Genomic DNA, 22,072 nt, shown 5'->3' on the forward strand with positions numbered 1-22,072 from the left:
GGATCCTCTCTGCCCGTTTCCACTGGGTGACCTGGAATTGCTGCCCACTTGCCCTGGCCTTGCTGTTTCACGACCTTCCTTTCACCCCTGGGGTGACGGCATGGAAATGGGGTCTGTTTGAGAAAACATACCTGAAGCTGTCAACTGCACTTCAAAGAATCCCAGGCTGTGGCCCAGGTTGAGGGATGGTATGGAGGTCGGAGCCCATACTTGGCAGGGGACACCCCCACCAAGGTCCTTAAGTTAAGAATGGGATCAGCCCTGGCTGAGTGACCACGTGTCCGGCAACTGCACTACAAGAGCACATGGAGACATCCAGGTCCATCAGTGTAAAAGCAGCTGATTTCCAGGGAGCTTTTTGAGTTAATGAACTGTTATATTGTTATTTGGTTGCTCAGTCGCTTTTGACTCTTTGGACTGCAGCACTCCAAGCCTCCCTGTCCATCACCAACTCCCTGAGCTTGCTCAAACTCATGTCCATTGAGTCGGTGATGCCATCCAACCATCTCATCTTCTGTCTCCCCCTTCTCCTCCTACCTTCAATCTTTCCCAGCATCAGGGTCTTTTCCAGTGAGTTGGCTCTTCTCATCAGGTGGCCAAATATTGGAGCTTTAGGTTCAGCATCAGTCGTTCCAGTGAATATTTAGGGTTGATTTCCTTTAGGATTAACTGGTTTGATCTCCTTGCTGTCCGAGGGACTCTCAAACGTCTTCTCCAACACCACAGTTCGAAAGCATCAGTTCTTCAACACTCAACCTTCTTTATGGTCCAACCCTCACATCCATAGATGACTCCTGGAAAAATCATAGCTTTGACTAGACAGACCTTTGTCTGCAAAGTGATGTCTCTGCTCTAATATGCTGTCTATGAGCTATTAGGACCCAGGCTACTGTCCACAGGCAAATTAGCAAGATGACCCTGTATGTTGAGATTTGCTTGACTAATTTCCTCCTAATTCTGTGGAGTCATTATCTTATTGAAACATTCTCCTTTGTAAATGCCAGCTTTACACACTTAAGTGTCATCAAGAGCCAGGTGTTACCTGCCCCCCGGGGGGTCTGCAGTTCTCCTACACCAAGCAGGAACCAAGCCCACTTCTCCAGCGTGAGGTCCATAGGAAGATGTGCATAGATTAGCTAGCATAGTGCAAGGTGTATGGCGGGGGCGGGGGTGGGGTGGGGTGGGGACATGGGAACCACGGAATATGCCTCCGCCTCTTTCCTTTCAAAGTGGAGCATAAGCTGGGGCGAGCAGGCAGGTCTAACACAGACCATGAGCCCAGCACCAAGCCTGCCCCCCAAACAGATGCACCACACCCATGCATCAGATGAACAAGTAAATGGAAGTGATGGATCTGCTTTCTGAACAAAAAGCGCCTGGGCTGTGAATTGACTCTTCACCTCCCAGGAGGGATGATGAGCTAACCTTGAAAATCATCTGGGAGATATCAGACCCTATTGTTTCCTGAGAGTTGGGAGCTGTTCATGTTTCTTGAACTATCTCCCGAGCTGGGTAAATGGTCCATGTGGATGAGCTGAATTGTCCAGCTAGAAGGGCACCTGAATGTGTAGCCTCAGAATCTTTGTGTTTCTCTGGGGGGTGCCTCTTGGAGCTGGCAGTGTTTTCAGGGGGAAAAAAAAAAAAAGCAGAAGCTCTGTTTGCATTGAAGCTTCTCCACTCTGAGGAGTTGCACAAATGCGTTGATTCACCCAAGCTGTTCTCTTCTGCGGTTGCTCAACTCGTCCCCTTTGCATCCCCCTTAGCGACAGTGGGTTCCCAAAGCTCGGGAAGCTCTCTGAAAGGGGCCCCAATTTCAGTCTTCGCAACATTGCAATTTTGTTTTCCCTACTAACTTCCTGTAGATGCATGAAGATGCAAACTCTTTTCTTTTCTAGATCTAACAGGTATTTCTTTATTTAAATGAATATTGTATTGAGTAACTATTAGCTTCATGCCAACCATGAGGCTAAGCTCAGGGGGCACCAGGGTGACTGGGACTCATGTCCTGCCATCCAAGAGGTCAGCAAACAGGGACCAGGAATGAACCACGATGAGAGGGGAGCACAGTGGGGGTTCTGTGATGAGGGAAGCTAAAGGAAATGGTTCAAAATGTTGCAGTGGCCCTGAGCCTTGATGGACGCGGGTGATGTTCAGTTCAACCTTGAACATGAGCGGAGTCCACTAAGGCTACACATTTGGCAGTGCTGGCCAGGACATTCCATTGGTCCCTTCATGTTTTTTCTCTATTTGTGGGATGATAAGTTGCATCTTGTCTGGAGTTGGAAGTGACGTCATTATCGGCCACATGTCGGTCCTCCCGCTGCCTGTGATCCCTTCTTCCCTCTTGGTGCTCCTGGAACAGGCTGAGGAGCTGACCCACTCGGGTCAGTTCAGTCTCAGCCCAGCTCTGCCCCAGCCTTCCACCCCCGCTGCCCTCACTGTGTGTGGCCTTCGTGTGGCTTCCTCCCTGGTCCTCACTGCTCCGACCTGCCATCTCAGTGACTTCCACTTTCTCCTACTGCCTGGCAGGCTCTGCTGGCTCTGTCCCTGAATTTACTCCTGCTGTTCCCCTCATTCTAGGATCTGCCAGAATCAGGAGTGAGTCTCCAGTCCGGGCCAGCCAAGGCTTGATCCTTTCCTCTTAGAGACTTAGAGCCTGGTGGAAGGACTCATGTTCCCTTTACCCTATGCAGTGGGGTAAGCCCTCTCCCCTGCCTGCTCTTGTCCTCTGTCCTAAAGTGAGGTTCCTCAGCTGTCTGAACAGCCTGTTCCCCAGCCTGGCTCCTGCCGTGTGGCCCTGGTGGGGAGGAGGGATGAAAAAGCGGTGCCATCTGTCTGTAGTGGAGCCTTTTGCCAGAACGCCCTGTGACTGTCCTAGAAGCAAGAAGTTTGCTGGTCGCTTTTATTCCCACCAGCGGAGCAGACGCTATGGTGCATGGGGGCATCCTCATTCGACTGTTTCCTTCAGTCCATTGAGAAAAGGGCCTCTTCCTGTTCTCGAGTGCAAGTGTTCTCGTCTCTGAACTTGTTGATCATGACAGTAAGACAAAGTTTTGAGTGAGTTTGAGTAAGCATTCCCTATATGTGCACATTTTTAATATACACATCTTTTATATACACAGTCATTAATTATATTCACAGATGACTGTACTAAAATATACATTATAGATATAAACATGTTTTAAAAGAATAAGACTACCTAAATGATATTTATAGGTAAATATTCTGGAAATTTCTTCCTGTGTACCAATGGATTGTCTCTGGGAGATCAAGACTCTAATAGAAACATAAAGAGGCAGACAAATATCATTTCTAAACAAAGAGGATTATTAACAAGGAGTTTTGAGACATCACAGGTTATCTTTCCTTGGTTCAAATGTATAGTTGAACCAGGAAGGATGCAGAGATCCTTGTGGATTTCACTTGGGACAAAGGCAAGAGGCAGTCTTACCAAGAGAAATAAGATTTGGTACATGGTGGCATCAGGTGGTATCAGGCCCTTTGAAGGTAAGTTCTTCAAGCTTTTCTTTAATACCTCCCCTTTCCCACCTCTATGTTGGTCTATCTTCCGAAAACTGTTAAGTTCCACGAAGGCCAGGCGGCTTCCTGTTTTGTCAATGATTGACACCTAGCATTAGCACCTTGCATGGCCAGAGTAACCATCAAATATTTGCTAGGAGGAAGAAGGGGCAGAACGGATGGAGAATTGGAGGGTGGGACAGGGAGAGTGAGAATTTAAAACAAAAAAACTCAGAAAGACAAAGAAACCCCCCTTCCTGTAGATCACAAACTTTCTTCAGGCCTTCTTGGGTGTGTGTTCAGTCATGTCTGATTCTTTGTGACTCCATGGACTTCAGCCTGAAAGGCTCCTCTGTCCATGACATTCTCCAGGCAAGAATACTGGAGTGGGTTTGCCATTTCCTACTCTAGGCCTTAATCATCTTCAAATTCCATGCAGCATCTTGCATACAGCAAATGCTCAAAGAAGCCCATGAAGTTATTCTGGTGAAGAACTAGCTTCTGATAGCAGAGCTGGCTGTGTCCCAGAGTTTATAGGAAGAGCTGGATGAACATTAAAGATAAGACCTCTGCAATTAGCTCTCGAACGTGAGCCGAGTCAGGCCTCTTCATTGCTTCACCCCTGTATTTTCATCTCATAAACAATAATCACAATTAAACTTGTCCAAACACCTCAAAATATGCTTTAACAGCACAAAATGAGGTTACCATCTCTCATAGCATGATGATGGCTTTTATTAAAGTTCCCTTGCTAATAACTTCTCTCTCATTTTATGATGCCTTAATACTTCTATGAGATAGGCTTTCCACTCAAAACATGATTCCGTGGTTGTCATCTGAAGAACAAGCTCAAAACTGGCCTTAATGCAATTTAGAATGGTGTCATCCGTTTCCAAGCCACTGGATAGGTGTGAAATTGTCAGCCAGCCTTTACTTCATCACCCACAGAGCCACGACTAATTACACCCAGCAGCACGGGGCCGCCAAGCAGGGACAGAAGATAGACAAGCCCAGCTGCTTAAAATATCCTTGGCCAATACAGAACTGCAATCCCCAAAGCTTTCTTTAGATTGGAAAAGATTTGGCTATTTTTTAAATTTGAGTTTGAGACTGAGCGACTTCACTTTCACTTTTCACTTTCATGCATTGGAGAAGGAAATGGCAACCCACTCCAGTGTTCTTGCCTGGAGAATCCCAGGGACGGGGGAGCCTGGTGGGCTGCCATCTATGGGGTAGCACAGAGTCGGACACGACTGAAGTGACTTAGCAGTAGCAGCAGCAATAATATTATAAATCATAATAACTGATCTCTGACAGTGCTATACAGGTTCTGAAATTTTTTTCAAACCTGTTATTTCATTTAATTCTTGCTAGAGCTCTTTGAAATATCAATTCTGATTTTAATATTGGCTACCATTTATTGGAAACCTAACCCATGTAAGCACATTACCTTTTACCTCATCAATTCATCTCAACAATCTAGTGAAATATTCTTCTTACCCTCATTTTACACTTGAGGAAACTGAGGCACAGGGCATTTAAATAGCTTTCCTAAGTACTTCTCTGGTGGCTCAGAGGTTAAAGCATCTGCCTGCGTCTGCTGTAATGCGGGAGAGCTGGGTTCGATCCCTGGTCGGGAAGATCCCCTGGAGAAGGAAATGGCAACACACTCCAGTATTCTTGGCTGGAGAATCCCATGGACAGAGGAGCCTGGTGGGCTACAGTCCACGGGGTCGCAAAGAGTCGGACACGACTGAGCAACTTCACTTTCACTTTTCTTTCAAGTACACACAGCTTGTAGGAGGAGGAGATACTGGCCTTGTATGTGTACTAATAATGAACTCATGGTCCATGCTCTCGATATTGTACCTTGAGACACTATTATGTACCCATTTTACAGGTGGAGAAACTGAAATCCAGGTAGTAGAACCACTTACCAAGTTGTCAGTTTAAGATTCAATGAGATTTCTCCAATCCCAAAGCTCAAGCTCTGTCCATTCTTTTTCTACACCATATAAAAATGTATATTTGTTTTTCCCTGACAAATTTGAAGGGGATTGTGTTGTTGCAAATGACGCGACATGGGTTCCAGGAGCTCAGCTGGGGTGGGGCTTGGAAGCAGGCCTTTTTAGTTCATACTGATGCATCAGCACCTTAGCAAGAGTCCCCTGGGCTTGTCATACGGCGGAGTTTGGGGAGGGGTCTGGCAGAGTGATGGGCCCAGGGCCTGCGAGGGCTACCCTTGTTACAGGGAGGGGCTAAGCTCAGACCGCACACCCATTAGCTGGAGCTAATACAGGATAAGGAAGTGAGCCGTGGAGAATGCAGGGCCCTGCTGAACACACAGGCCAAGTGCGGGAGGGCGCGGGTGTGAGGCTCAAGACTGAAGGACAGCTGCCAGGACAGCCCAGGGCCACGGGGTTCAGTCCAGCTGGATGCGCAGACGGCTTGCCCTCAGGCGTTCCATGCCACCTCTGTGGTCTGGACGTGAGGTGGGAGCCCTCCACCGTCCACTTCCGGTGGGGGCCCCTCCCGCCTCCCCACCGCTGTGGCTAGCACAGGGCCTCCAGCCCAGAACCTGACTCCGGCACCCGTGACTGATCTCCCCAGGGTGGCCCCCTCACCTGTATCTTTGTGCTGGGCACCCAGGAAGGCCTTCTGGGTCAGTGCCCTGTCTCCCGGTCCAGCCTCTTTCCAAGGTGCCCCCTCCAGGGATGTCTAACCAGAGCTGGGCCACGTCCCTCCTCTCTGTTCTGCTCCCTCTGACAGAGGCATCCCCGGTCATGTCCGTGTGGCCCCGGTCACCCTTGCTGGTGACACTGTTCCCTGAGAGGCCGCCCTGTCCCCCAGCCAGTTCCCCTTCTGCACACACAAGACCATCCACACCCACCAGAGTCTCAGAACTTACACACACACTGCTCTTCTCCAGGGTAGCCTGGGGAGCCCTTTCTCCCCAGGAGCTGGTCAGTGCCACCTAGTCCAGGAAGGAAAGGAGGAGGAGATGGACAGAGGGATGTGATCACAGGTGACGGGGAGGAAACCAGTTACCAGACAAGGCTTTCTCACTCCCAGATGACTGGGCCGGGCCTTACCGTCTTCTTCTTGTTGTTTAGTCACTAAGTTGTGTCCGGCTCTTTTGCAACCCCATGGACTGTGGCCCACCAGGCTCCTCTGTGTGTGGGGTTTCCCAGGCAAGAATACCAAAGTGGGTTGCCATTTCCTTCTCCAGGGGAACTTCCTGACCCAGGGACCCAGCCCACATCTCCTGCTTTGACAGGTGGGTTCTTTACTGCTGAGCCACTTGGGAAGCCCCCTACTATCTTCTAGATGCTCACATTTGGTGGCATACTTCAAACAGTCAGCCATGGCTGACTGCAGAGCCACACTTATAGAGAAAACAGACCACTCAGTCTCTCCTGTGGGGCAGCCAGGCTTCAGTTCCAGGCCAGCTTCCTCTGGGCCAGAAATTCCCTCCGTGCCCCTCACTCTTCCGTCTTTCCACCTTGATATTAGATCTGGGAATATAGCCCTGGGCAAGAGCTGGCTAACCCCCCCACCCCCAAATCTGCCACCAGTTCATCTCTGTATACTGATCCATATAACCAAACAGAGGGATGAATAAAATCCCCAACTATGTAAATTGGAACAGCTGCTGTGGAGAATAGTAAGGAAGTTCCTCAAACATAGAGCTAAAAATAGACCTACCATATGACCCTGCAGTCCCACTCCTGGGCATATATTCAGAGAAAACCATGATGTGAAAGGGTACCTTCACCCCCGTGTTCACTACAGTATGAACCAAGTAACCGAGTAACCATGTCTACAGAAACCAAGACATGGGGACAGCCTAAAGGCCCATCAACAGAAGAAGGCATAAAGAAGACACAACGGACTATTACTCAGCCATTAAAGAGAATGAAACAGCGCCATCTGTAGCAACATGGATGGGCCTAGAGATTGTAGTACTGAGTAAAGTAAGTCAGAGAAGGAGAAATGCCGTATGACATCCTTTATAGGTGGAATCTAAAAAGAATTGATACAAATGAACTTACAAAACAGAAAGAGACTCACAGGCTAGGCGAACTTATGGTCACCAGGGGAAAGGCTGGGAGAAAGGAATAGTTAGACAGTTTAGGATGGACATGTGTGACTTCCCTGGTGGCTCAGATGGTAAAGCGTCAGCCTGCAATGCGGGAGACCCGGCTTCGATCCCTGGGTATGGAAGATCCCCTGGAGAAGGAAATAGCAACCCACTCCAGTACTCTTGCCTGGAAAATCCCATGGACGGAGGAACCTAGTAGGCTACAGTCCATGGGGTTGCAAAAAGTTGGACACGACTGAGCGACTTCACTTTTCTTTCTTTCTTTAGGATGGACATGTATACACTGCTATATTTAGAATGGATAACCAACAAGAACCCACTGTGCAGCACATGGGGAGAAGATTAAAAAGTAAAATAAAATTCCAGCTTCACAAAATGGATAGGGTAAAGTTAACTGATTTGCCCAATAAGACAAGGCCACTAAGAGCAGAGGCTCGAATGCAAGTCTTTCTTTTTGCTTAGTCTGTGTTATTACCACTTCTCTACACTGGTTTTGCTTTACAAATTTTTTAAAAGCATGACAATGTATAATTATTCAGTGAAGGGCTGGTGTGTCCCACTGGGAGGACCCAGAGAACTAAGAGGAATTGAAGGAGTGGGAGCCAGTGGGGCGTTTGCTCTGCACACGGCCCTGTGCTGAGTTCTCACACTCCTTACTTCCTATATCTCTGGCAGCAAGACTGTAAGGCTGAGGGAACTGAGTCTTGAAGAAGTGACTAATCTGTTCAAAGCCAAAGCGTAGGAATGTGGGAAAGCCCAGGCCAACCTCCTCTAAGATTTGCCCTCTCCTCCATACAGTCCCAGCTGTCCTAGGCATTCATTCTAAATCAGCCGGTCCCTGAAACAGAGCCACGGGAGCAATGGCTGGACAGAAACATCCAGGCACCTAGGCACTTTTACAAGTTGTAATTTGGAAATTACTTTTCAAAGGCGACACTTCCCTACTGCATGTGTGTGTGAACTGCTCGTTGAGAACAGAGGGGGAGCTTCAGGAGCCTGCCTTTCCATTCCCTTTGAAATCAGAAGGTGGCCGTTGCCTCGGCCAGGAGTCAGGGCGTCCCTTTTAAAGGGTGAAAGCTTAGCCTGGGACAGAGTATGTTTCGAGTGCCAAGCGTTTAAATGGTTTCTGACAGGCAGAAGGTGACAGAGGCCGTTGGGTGTAATGCTCCTGACAGATGGGGGGAAAAAAGGCATTTTGTCAAGTTTCCAAGAGCATGGAAGACAAGCATGACAGGAGAGCGAGCATGGTTCTAAAGGGGCAAAGCCAAGGCTGACCAAGTGCCTGGGAGGCGCCCCACCCCGGGAAGGCCGCCCCCAGCGGATGCCTGGGCAGGGCCTCCACACAGCACATCCACAGGTAGCAGAGGCGATTTGTAACCGAGCCAGGTGGGAAGGAGCGTTTGCCAGAGATGTCAGGAGAAGGGAGGTTGAGAGCAGACAGTAGCCTGGTCCCCTGCTCCCTTCGGCATAGCAGGGCCAGGTGACGCGATGGCTTTGAAGAAAAGCATCCTGAATCCAACTCGGTAACAGTAGATGATTTGGGGCAAGTCAGTTATCCTGTCTGAGGTCTTCTAGAGAAGCTATCAGCATCATTATACTCCTTCTTGCAGATGAAGGAAGAGTCCAGATCAAAAAGTACCAATCAGAGCTGTGCTTTGCATTCAAGTGTGACCTGCAGGCGCTCCTAACCTGTCCATGACTCTCTCCCTAACAGCCTAAATACCTGATGCACTGTTGACATTAGAAAGTCTCATAAATGGCTAGGTACCAGCACAGAAGGATATGCGCAATGGACCGAGAGGTGAAAAAGACAAGTTCAAAATCAGTATGATCTAATTTATTCCCTACATATAAATATACAAATAGACCCAGACACACACACACACACACACACACACACACACACACACACACGGGACATGCTGAGAGGCTAACAATATCTCACACTCATTGCTCCTTGACTCAGAAAATTGTATTTACTCTAAGTTTCCATTGTTTTGCTCATATTTATTTTCTACCATAGATTTCTGTGCTATTTTTGCTTTAAAATTGCAAAAGTTGCTCTTTTACCTTTAAACAGAGGTGACAAATTGGGTTTCCCTGCTAGTTCAGTGGTCAAAAAATCCACCTGCAGTGCAGGAGATGTGGGTTCAATCCCTGGGTTGGAAAGATCCTCTGGAGGAGGAAATGGTAAACCCATTTCAGTATTCTTGCCTAGGAAGCCCCATGGACAGAGGAGCACCGCAAGGGGTCTCAAGGAGTCAGACACGACTGAGCGACTAAACAGCAAAACCGAGGTGGCGCTGATGGCTGTAGAGCAATACACGCTGGCCTTTTTCTAGGTGTGAAGAGGATTGCCATTCTGGCAAACCTGGGATGTGATGAGGCTGAGGCTTGTTCTGAGGACCACAGCCATCAGTCAGGACCACCTCCCTCTGCCCACCGTGGTCTTCCTTCTGCCCCAGCTTTATTCCCCTTGCCAAGTGTTCTTACGTGGTTTTGACCTTGCCACTTGTCCACAGATCAGTGGCTATACCTGCTTTCCTCTCAACAAGAGTCAGGTTATATTTTAGTAAGGAATTACTCTTTTAAATGCAATTAAAATTTGTTCTAATTAAATGTTACAAAATTCTTTGGAGAAAAGTTAGAATATTTTTAAAACTATAAAAAGTCCAAAAAATCACTCATCAGTCCCTCATCTTGAATTAATAGGGGACTCTGGGAACTGATAAAGTTGGACTATCCAAAGAGCCTGGTGGAGTGATAGGCAATGGGGAGATGAGGGAGTCAGGATGCCCGTGGACTTCACAGGACACCTGCCCTCCATCACAGCAGCATGGAAGCCTGGGAAAACCACAGCATCTTGGGGCCAGAAAATCTGGCTTCTTAACCTCCTTCACCTGTACAAACAGTTTACTAAACTTTGTTGACATTCTTTCCTGAGTATATCCCAATTTCTTTTTGGAATGAGGTAGGGAATGTACAAAAAGAGTGATTAAATAAGTAATGTATTTCCTTTTAAAATGATATTGGTTCTTCCTACTTCGTCAGATGGGTTGGAGTGTTGAGATGGTCTGAGCAAACACTCTATATAAAACGGAATGTGGGACACTTGTAAATGCACATCACAGGGACCCGGGGTGGGTTCTGGTCGGTCTCAGGGTGGCTTTTCCATGCCGCAGACTTAATGAGGTCACGACAAGGGAGGGGCCTTTACAAGCCGGCCTGTGAGACTGTTTCCCATTTGGCACTCCTGCAGCCGGTGAAGCCAGGCTCTCCCCGCCTTTCCTCTCTCTGTCCTGACCACCTTGCAAACGTCTTGTTTACAAATCACCGCCCATCAGCCACTACTGAGTGTAGTGGAAAGCAGGAATGTGATGGGCTGAGCTCTTGTTGTCTCTGCCAGTAGGTAGGACGGTGTAGGGGAGACAGTGCAAGATTTATAACCCTGGCTCTGCTGCTTTCAGTCCCAAGACCTTGAACAAAGTACTTGCCCACCTGGGCCTCAGTCTCTCCATCTGTAAAGTGGGGATAGTAATCCATACAGGGCTGTTGCTAGGATCACATGAGAAAATGTGCAGGAATGACCTGGCTCTTAGAAGTTACTTTATAAAATGTTCCTTCTCTTCCACCTCCCTTTAAAAGTTGTATACTTTAAAGGTGGAGAGATGGAAGGGGAAGAGAGGGTGAGGAGGACCCAGCAGGGGTCCTATGGCAGGGAGGAAGCAGACTGGCCGGGAAGCCAGGTCTCCTTTCAGTTCCTTGCTCCTCAGAGGAACTGGGCTGCTTGCTTTTCCTGCAGGTTGATTCTTGCCATCGGCCCTGATTCACAAATTGCTCCCCCAGTTTTTCCACACTGGAAGTTGTACTCAAAGTTTTAAAGGCCATGGCAATTCAGAATTAGTCAGTGAAAGGCTGGTGTGTCCTACTGGGAAGACCCATAGTCCTAAGAGGAACAGCAGGAGAGCCAGTGGGCCGTTCCCTTGCCCTGCAGCGGCCCCACGCTGAGTCCCCCACGCAGCACGCTTGATACCTCTGGCAGCAAGACTGTGAGGCCAGTGCTTTATAGTGGAGGTCACTGAGGCTTGGAGAGGCGACGTATTCTGTGCACACGCATTTCTCCACAAAAGAAGCAGCACTCACAGAGCTTTGTCTTTCACGAGCTCTCCTAGGCTATAATTCATCCCTGCAGTTGGTGTTAAGATGCTTCAAGGGCATCATTTTGTCTGATATTCAAAGGACACTAACAAGGGCTATGTATGTGAGTTCCTAACTCGTGTCTGACTCTTTGCGACCCCCTCGGTTGTAGTCTACCAGGCTCCTCTGTCCATGAAATTCTCTAGGAAAGAGTTCTGGAGTGGGTTGCCATTTAGTTCTCCAACAAGGGTTAAGATACTCCCTTTTTCCTTCATCCGAATTCCCTGGGCTCCCACCAACTAATACCAAGAACTGCTGATTCCGAAGAAGCAGAGGAAGGGGGCAGCGTTCTCCGATGCCCCAAAGACTAGGGTCTCCAGATGAAAGTTGTGTTAATTATCATCCCTTTGACTGAAATTTTGCCAGAATCAAAGAGTTACAAATCAGAGTGAAACTCATGCTGTTAGGGATCAAGAAAAGAAGATGATTTCAGTGTAGAAAAGATTAAAAGCAATATTAATATTAACTTGCACATACAGAAGATTTTTTTTTTTGAAGTCTATCTCTTGCTTTAGTTTGCAGAGTTATCTCTGAGTTGTCTGCCTCAGTGATGTCCCCCAGTCCAGCTAGGGGGCTTCACAGGTGGCTCAGTGGTAAAAAGAATCTGCCTGCAATGCAGGAGATTCGAGTTTGATCCCTGGGTTGGGAAGAAAATGGCAACCCATTCCAGTATTCTTGCCTGGGAAATCCCATGAACAGAGGAGCCTGGTGGGCTATAGTCTATGGCATCACAAAAGAGTTGGACATGACCAAACAGTAACAATAAACCCAAACAGTCTATGATGTTCTGGTGGCAAGTTTCCAGGTTTGGGTCCGTTCCCAGGAGAGGGTCCAATGCACAGCAATGGCAGTGATATTCTGGTTCATGCCTCACCCCTCTCTCCTCCACCCACACAAGCCTCTGTGTTAATCCCTGCTTCAAACAGGACCTCTCCTGTTCATCCCACGCAGCTGTCAGTCAACCATCCAGCCATTCACTTGAGTTCCATTCTGCCTACCGATCTTTAGTGAAGGCCTGCTGTGCACCAAGCTTTGTGCTAGGTTCTGGTGGTAAGGGAATACCCGTCCCAGCCTCTGCCATCAGAATTTTTCATCTTCCAGAGGCTTTGATGCTCATTTGCTGAGGGGCTACTGAGTACTATGCACCATTTTCAGCACTGAGATGCAAAAATAAATGACAAAAATAAATAAAAAGAATATTCCTAAAATACCTTCTGTCATACCCCGTTCAGAAGCCTTTACTAACTCCTTGTTGCCTGTGGGATACCTGCCTGTGTCCCGGGGTTTACTGCTTTCTAATTGCTTATCTTGCCTAGGCTGAATTTAAAGCTCTCTCACATTTGTTCCTCACTACCTCTCAGTGCACATGCCTCTCTTACTCAGGAGAATTAACTAATCCATCCATTGATTCATCCATCCATTCACTTACACAGTTGCTGGATAACTCATTTAGTACCTGTGTTTCTGAGTTCTAAGTCCTAATCTTAAAGCTATGACCAACCTAGACAGTATATTAAAAAGCAGAGATGTTACTTTGCCCACAAAAGTCTGTCTAGCCAAAGCTATGGTTTTTCAAGTAGTCGTGTATGGATGTGAGAGTTGGACCATAAAGAAGGCTGAGTTGAAGAATCGATGCTTTTGAACTGCAGTGTTGGAGAAGACTCTTGAGAGTCCCTTGGACTGCAAGGAGATCCAACCAGTCAACCCTAAAGGAAATCAGTTCTGAATATTCATTAGAAGGACTGATGCTGAAGCTGAAACTCCAATACTTTGGTCACCTGATGGGAAGAACTGACTCATTGGAAAAGACCCTGATGCTGGGAAACAGTGAAGGCAGGAGGAGAAGGGGGTGACAGAGGATGAGATGGTTGGATGGCATCACTGACTCTATGGACATGAGTTTGAGCAAGCTCTGGGAGTTGGTGATGGACAGGGAAGCCTGGCATGCTGCAGTCCTTGGGGGTACAGAGTCAGACATGACTGAGTGACTGAACTGACTGAAGTCCTAATCTGGGGATTCTGAGATTCCTGAAACTAGCTCCCATTCCCTTAGCTGCTTGGGGTGATCAGACCCCTGGATTCACCTGCCATCCCTGCCTACTCCCTCAAGAGTGGCCACCTGCCCTCTTTCCTTTTCTCTAATCACTTCCTCCCATCAAAGCCCACTCAAGTCCTACATCTGAGCAGCTTCCTCTGGACTACTCTCATGCCCAGAAATCTCTTCCCACTCTGATCTTTGAAAGCACATGAATTTCTGCTTGTTCTCTTAACCTTGATGATAGAGAGCCCCATGTTGAGGCCACTAATAGGTGTATCCTGCTGGATACAGTCCATATTTTCAACAAGCAGGAAGTGAGCTGGAGCAGAATTGCAGGACAGAGATCACAAGGGACTTGCTACCTGTCACTTGGTGTGCAACTGCAGGCTTGAGTGACTTGAGAATAAATCAAATTGTAGGAGTTAAACACATGGATAACAATACCCACCATGATCATTACAACTAACTTTACTGAATGATAATTCCATGTTAAGTAGTTGGCTTCCATTATTTTATGTAATCCACATACCAGCTCTGTGAATGTTCATATAAATAGCCCCATTTTTCAGATCAGGAGCTGGAAGCCCAACATGACAAAGGGAATTGGCAAGATGGCCACAGGCAGAGCTGGGGTCAAAACCCTGGTGGGCCTAAATCCCGGAGCCCTGCCTTTCCACTTTGCTTTGGCCTCACATTCACACAAGGATGGAAAGGGTGGCGACCAGAGGCATAAGACAGAGGACGCACAAGGTTAGAGCAGGTTGCGAAGGTTGGAATCCCGGTGCTGTCCCTCTCCAGCCGTGACACACAGGGCAAGTGGCTTGATCTCCGCCCTGAGTTTCATTACCTGTAAGGCTCAGATAACCCGGTCCCCGCCGCCCCCCCGACCTTGCAGGGTTGCTCTTTGAGAGTAAATCAACCTTTATGGCACAGCGTCCTGGAGCGTGTGACACATAGTGAGTGCTGTTTAAATGAGAATTGCCACCGTCCTTGTTACGTCTCCCTGCAGGGCGCCTTCACAAGGTCTCAGCATGAATTAACTCCTTGATTCCACACTGTGCCCCCAGCGGGCACCCAGCTTCCCATCCACCCCCTCTCTCTTCACGAGTGATCATCACCACCAGACCCCCACCACCCCCGACCTCACGGATGAGAAATGCACAGTGGGGGGTGGGCAGAGAAGGGTGAGGGAGGCAGTGAGAGGAGCCTGCACCTCCGGGAGGGCTCATCTGCCACCCAGAGCCCCCTCCTCACCCCCCAAAGAAAGGAAGGGCCCCCAGGCCCTCCCAGGATGGCACGTTTGTCCTTGTTGCTTTCTGGGGAAGGCCTGTGAGGGGTTCACTGAGGTGTCCCAGTCAAGAGTCTGTCTGTGTGTGTAGCTGAGTGCCTGTGTGTTCCTGAGTGTGTCTGCGTGTGTCTTTCTATCTGTGTCTCTGTGTGAGAATGTATGTTGGTAAGTGTGTGTGTGTGTGTGTCTTTGTGTGCATGTGTGTGTATGACTATATCGTGAGGTGCCTCTCCATTTGACCATGTGGTCTGTGCCTGCGCTCACCCAAGGGCAAGTCCTGACTCTGAATCGACCGTTGTGGCTGACTGAGGTCAAGATACCTTCCCATGTTTGGAGGCTCCAGAACGAAGAAGCAGTGGTCAACACTTGTGGTTTTTGCCCTGTGCTATTTTTAAAGTTAAAAAGAAAAAAAAAGCGGAAACTCATTGCCACTCGATAGCTAGGTCAGATTTAGATAAAGTCTGGGCCCAGAGTTGCGGATGGCTGGCTGGGGTGACAGGGTGGGCTGGAGAGAACTCACTCCAGTCCCGGGTCCGCGGAGCCCCGTGGTGCCCACAGCAGCGGAGACCTCTCTGCCTTCCGTGGGGAGGATGCTGCCCCTTCTCTGGGCATCCTCATAGTGGCTGTGAAGTTGGCCCATCGTCCGCATTACAGATGAGGAAACCGAGGCCCGGGGCCACTCACTGGCCCAAGGTCACTTCATCCGTGAGCGGCAAGGTTGGGGTTTGAACCCGGTTCTTCTGCCCCCGAAGCCCCCTCTCTCTGCACAACTCTGCGTACCACCCCTCCTCCCACCCGCAGTTCTCTGTCTTCAACCAAGTGCTTCAAAGTGAGGGCTGAGCCGGCAGTTGGCTTGTTTAACCACCGATTTTCCATGAAGAACATGGTTTCCTTCAGAAAGATCGATTAAGACAAAGTCCTTGCAGAGAAAAACGTTCTCTGAGGCATCTTGCAATATTAGTGTAACCCACGCTGTTAACCACTTCCTCACCGTATCAGGGACTCTGGCTTTTTATATCTGTAGAAAGTGTAGAACACATTAGAGGGCTCCCTCCTGAAACCCACGTCTCCTCACAGCCTACCCGTGGGTCAAACCAGCCCACCTCGGCCTCCTGCACTCTGGCGGCTCAGTGTGTAATTTAGAACATGGGGCTTTGACCTTGAATATCTTTAGTGTGTTAGTGTGTGTGTGTTTTCCCTTAAGACTGAGCATCTGCGGTGGTCTTCATCATTGGAAACAAACCCAAGGGCCCAGGGACTCGACCCCTCCATGATGGTGAGGGTTCAACCATCGTGAACCTATTCACTGCCACCAGGCCCTGGGTTGGTTGGTGTTTTTCTTGTATTACTGCTTAAGCCTGGAGTTAGGACTTGCCCTGGTTAACAGATGCTGAAGCTCAGAGCAAGTCTTTGACTGGAGACCCACAGAGCCCCTCTGTGCCTTAACCCCCCTCATCTACAAAATCGGGTGATAATTCCCCCTGCCTCATGGGATGATTGTGAGGCTTAAGTCAATTGTGTGGGTGCGTGCTCAGTCATGTCCAACTCTCTATGACCCCATGGACTGTAGCCTGCCAGGCTCCTCTGTCCATAGAATTCTCCAGGCAAGAATACTGGAGTAGGTAGCCATTCCCTTCTCCAGAGGATCTTCCCAACCCAGGAATTGATCTAGACCCTTCTGCTTTCTTCCTGGGGTCCTGAGCACAGTACGCGCTGAAGCCTGACTGTCTGAAGCCACAGGCTGTTTCCGCCTCTGATAAGATTGTTGTGCTTGGCTAAGTTGCTCATTTCCCTGTTTCTTTATTACCATGTTTATCAAATGGAGAGAGTAACAGCTGCTAAGGTACACAGCTATTGTGAGGACCCAATGAGACAAAACAAGATTAACTCAAGTTAACTGAAGTCCCCAGTCAATGGCCGTTGTGTACTGTTGTTAGGGGCAGCATTGTGAGAAATGGTGGTGACGCCAGCAGTCCCGCCCTGGCTGTCTCGGATTCCGTGGGGGCCCCAGCCTATGTCGGAGCTGGAGGGAGGGGTGACCCACAGAGGACAGGCCCCAGGATCCTACCCTGCTCAGCTAAACTCTTCTACCCGGGGCGGAAGATCCAGTCCCACCAACTGTCCAGGCTCAGAGACCCACTGCCCAGGACCTAGCAACCACACCTGCCTTCTTAGAAAATGCTCCCAGAGCCCTAAAGATTTTACGGAGACTTACAATGACTGCCAATACAATTTATTTCACGATGACTGTGTTTCCATCACCTTCTAGGTGGGCATCTATTTTAAAGTCTGACTCTATCTTAACCAAGCCAGGAAAGCTTGCTATTTAAGAAATCCTCAGGAGGCGTTGGTGGGATATACCCACCTTTTGTGGAGTCCTCTTCTCAGAGGACACTTCTGATTTTTGTCCCTGCTCAACCACCATCAACTCTTTGCCTCAATATGCAACCTTAGTTTGGGCTTCCCTGGTGACTCAGATGGTAAAGAATCTGCCTGCAATGCAGGAGACCCGGCTTCCATCCCTCGGTTGGGAAGATCCCCTGGAGAAGGGCACAGCAACCCACTCCAGTGTTCTTGCCTGGAGAATTTCATGAACAGAGGAACCTGGTGGGCTACAGTCCATGGGATCGCAAAGAACTGGACTGCATGACTCACACACACACACACACACACACACATGCACAACCTTAGTTCATAGTCAGGACTGAAGATCACTCTGTCTACTGCCCTCACTTCACAGGTGAGAAACCTGAGGCCCAGAGAGACTCATTCAAGACCACACAGCATGTTGATGTGATATTGATCAGCCCTGACCTCCCAGACGCCTGTGGGCACTCGAGGGAAGGGTCCTGGGACTCCCACACCTGGAAGAAGGACGCAGAGCCCTAATGCAGCCCTGGGGTCTCTGGGCTAGCAGGGCAGGGGAGATGATCTAGACTTCAGTCTCTGAGTCTGCTCTCTCTTCCAGGGTGGCTCTGCACTCTCCCCTGCTGTGGTCATCAGGCCAGAGAGGGCTCGGCAACAGGCAGCTGCTTTGGCAAAGGAGGTTGGCTGCCCCAGCTCGTCTGTCCAAGAAATGGTGTCCTGCCTCCGCCAGGAGCCAGCCAGCATCCTCAATGATGCCCAGACCAAGGTGGGCACTCGTGTGTGAGTTGGGGATGGAGGGATCTTTTACAAATGGAAACCAGGCCAGAAAGGAGACAGGACCCACCCAAGGCCACGCAGTAGGCTGGTGACCAGCTGGGGCCGAATGCATATTCCCTGACCGCCCCACCGCCTCCCTGAGCTGTGCCTGGGCTGCAGTACGTCATGGACCAAACTCGGGTCCTGAGGATCGACTGGTCTCTGTGCATCAGATTTTGTCTGTGCTATGGGGATAATAGGGTTTCCCAGGTGACTCAGTGGTAAAGAACCCACCTGCCAATGCAGGAGACCCAGGAGACCTGGGTTTGATCCCTGGGTTGGGAAGATTCCTTTAGAGGAGGAAATGGCAACCCACTCCAGTATTCTTGCCTGGGGAATTCCATAGACAGAAGAGCCTGGTGGGCTACAGTCCATGGGGTCCCAAAGACTCAGACACGAGCATGCACGCAGAATGGGGTTAATAACGAGACTCTTACAGAGTAGAGAAGATGAAGTGACATCTGTAAAGGGTCTTGCTGGGATCGTGGTGTCAGCTGGTCAGGTCACAGTAACATGTACTGAGTACTGTGGGCAGGGCTGCAGTGCAGCGAGGCCACACGCCCCTTAGACATGGCAGCTGCGTGCTTCTTCTCCAATGTATAAAGATGGTGCTACAGCCCCCAGGCTCCCTGCATGGCCCTGATATTGACAAAGGGGACTCTAGAAAGAATAACTTGTCATCTGATCTGAGGCTTTCATCCCTTCCTCAGCCGGCCTGGACTCATGGACCTGGAGCAGGTCTTATCCTCAGCTCCTCCAAATATGGGCTAATCAGACTGTGACTAAAGCTGATGAATTTCCCCTGTCATGTCCTGCCTTTGGCCACCACCACGATCAATATCCCTTACAGGCTCAGGCTTACCCTTCCTCCCAGTGGATCTGTTGTCACCTCGGTGGGAGGTTCTGGGATGCTCCCCTAGGGACTAGTCACTGCTCTGAGTAAGACTCACCATCCTGACCCCGGCACTGTGGCCTGGTGTCCTGTCTGCTTGCTGTTCTGGCCACGTTACTCTATTTCCCAGTAGAGCTTTGGGTGAATAGCCAGCATTGGTACTCATTATGGTTAAGACTTGATTAAGCGAAGCAACTATGTTGTGCTCAGTGGCTAAGTCGTGTCTGACTCTTTGTGACCCTCTGAACTATAGCCTGCCAGGCTCCATTGTCCATGGGATTTTTTAGGCAAAAATACTGGAGTGGGTTGCTCTTTCCTTCTCAAGGGGATCTTCTCTACCCAGGCGTTGAACCCTCATCTCCTGCATCTCCTGCATTAGCAGGCGGGGTTCTTTACCACTGAGCCACCTGGGAAACCCCCGGTGAAGCAATACAACTGGCTATTTCAGTATCAGTTTTTGAGGATGAAGTCTATATAAACCATGACACCCCTTTGCACCTGATGCAGCTGCTGGCTGTGAGTGGTCCTTTCCACTACTGGGGTCCAGTGGTCGACGGTCAGTACCTCCGAGAGGCCCCAGCCCGAGCACTGCAGAGGGCCCCACGGGTCAAGGTGGATCTGCTCATCGGAAGTTCTCAGGATGACGGGCTCATCAACAGAGCCAAGGCTGTGAAGGTAGGCAGGAGGGGCCTTGGGGTGTGGCCCAGTGACTCTGGACCTAAACAAGACCTTGGTCAAGAGTCATGGACTTGCTTGCTTGTTATTTTCAGGACAGTCGCTGGAAAACTACATGTACAAAAGCTCTGTAAAGAATTTAGGAGATGGTAGTGGGGGTGGGGTTCAGAAATAAGACACCTGCTGTGCTGTGAGCAACACAGACACAGACACATCCAGAAACTACATCTGTGAATGTATGAATCACAGTGGGAAACCGTCAGCAAGGCTGACTCAAGAGCTCTGTAGCTTCAGGGTTCCAGCTGTGCATACCACTTGTACCCACGAAGGATGCCTGTCCCATGGAGCCTAGGAGGAGAGGCGGGTGGATGAAGGCAGTCTGGCAGGGAAGCCCAAACGCGAGCCTTGTGGTGGCTTTTTGGAGACACAGCAGAGTGTGAGGGACTCGTAGGGTCATCTATCTGCCTGAGCATATGCTTCCTGCTCAGACCAGAGAGGCCATCACTCCTCACTAGGATGTGGCCACCCCTGGGAAGGGGTCGGGCACACTGGCCCCTGGCCCACCCCCCTCTCCCTGTCCAGCTGTTCCTGATGGCCCTCTAGGTTGTCAACCTGGGATGGTGGTCCCAGCTCATGACACACACAGAGGACAGACACTCAATGTTGGCTCAGTTTGACTCTATATAAGGCAGTATCATTGGAATTGATAACAGCAAATAAGGATCATTAACACAACCAAATGGGATCTCTCATCCTTTGGATTATTCTATTCCCGTGGGTAATCTACCTCCTGTGGGGGAATCTATCTTAGAGCAAAAGAAAAAAAAAATGCAAACTACCATTTTGAGATGAGATATGTTAATATATAAAGGTATTAGTCACAGCATTAATTGTTATAGCAAAACATTGGAAGCAACTCAAATATCCATGAACAGGGAAATGGTTAACTGAATGAAGATACACACGAACTATTGGATATATATAATGTAGATGGTAAGAAGAATGAACCAGGTCCATCTCTCCCATCTTGAGGATGCCTGTGATATGTTGTTGAATGGAAAACAAAAGTCAGAACCCAGAGGAGTGTGAAATTAAGGTAGTATTCGTATATTTAAAAAAACAGTGTATATCTGTAAATATGTAAGTGTGTATAATTGTATATATTTCTATGTGAAAGAATAAACAGCAAACAATTAATGTGGACTATCTCAGGAGGTGCATCTGTGTGAAAAAGAATTTTCATAATACTATGAATTTAGTATTATGAACATTACTAACATACATATGTTCACATTATCTATAACATATATGCATATATGTGTGCCTATACAGGTATGTATGGGCTTCTCTGGTGGCTCAGTGGTAAAGAATCCGCCTGCCAATGCAGGCGATATGGATTCAATCCCTGGTCCAAGAAGATCCCCTGGAGAAGGAAATGGCTACCTACTCTAGGATTCTTGTCTGGAGAACCCCATGGAGACTAGCATGCTATAGTCCTTGGGGCTGCAGTCGGACATGACTTAGCGACTGAACAACAATACTATGTATATGTGTATAAACAGAGAGCTGTGTGTGTGTGTGTGTGTATTGGGAGGTGGCATACAGCACAGCTGAGTCACTATCAGCTTCCATTGGTTGGCTCACAGCCGTGGAGAAGGAATTTTGCCTCTGATCCATCTCTACGTTTTTCTGCCAAGCACCCATCTATGACTCAGCCCTTTATTTTAAGGGTCTGCAACTTGGTTATGAACCAGACTGACGGTTTCACTGAGGAAACGCTGAAACAAGGCCACTCTCCACCACTAGCCCTGGGCTTTTCTTTAAAGCGGTGGCTCTTCAAATTACTTTTGATCAAGTCTGTCATCAGTTAAAAAGTAGTAAGCTTAGTCATTTGAGTATAAATAGTATACATGCATAGTCCTATATCAATTGTTATAAAAGAGTCACAAAAACAAAACGTTTTAAAGCATGAGAAAGAAATGAATGTCCTCTCTTGCTGCACGCTCCACATACTCCATGCGGGAAACGATGCCCTACAGCACGGGCAGGTTGGAAAGACCTGCGCATCGTCCCTGGAGTCCCTTCCATGCAGTTCCTCATTTCACATGACCCGGCAGGGGAGGACACGGGAAGCTTTGTGCAGAAGATATTCTATCCTCTAAGCTCTAAGTCTTTGGA

General features: G+C 48.8%; 1 protein-coding gene across 1 annotated transcript in view; it reads left to right on the plus strand.

The window, feature by feature from the left end:
* TG (thyroglobulin) overlaps window positions 1-22,072 on the plus strand; it is a 237,052-nt gene that overhangs the window by 177,673 nt on the left and 37,307 nt on the right. The window contains exons 42-43 of the mRNA XM_006079344.4: window positions 18,113-18,277; window positions 19,727-19,894. Coding sequence (XP_006079406.4) covers window positions 18,113-18,277; window positions 19,727-19,894 — 333 coding nt within the window. The remainder of the gene's footprint in view (window positions 1-18,112; window positions 18,278-19,726; window positions 19,895-22,072) is intronic.

Source organism: Bubalus bubalis, chromosome 15 (genome assembly GCF_019923935.1).
Source record: "Bubalus bubalis isolate 160015118507 breed Murrah chromosome 15, NDDB_SH_1, whole genome shotgun sequence".
Classification (NCBI taxonomy): Eukaryota; Metazoa; Chordata; class Mammalia; order Artiodactyla; family Bovidae; genus Bubalus; species Bubalus bubalis.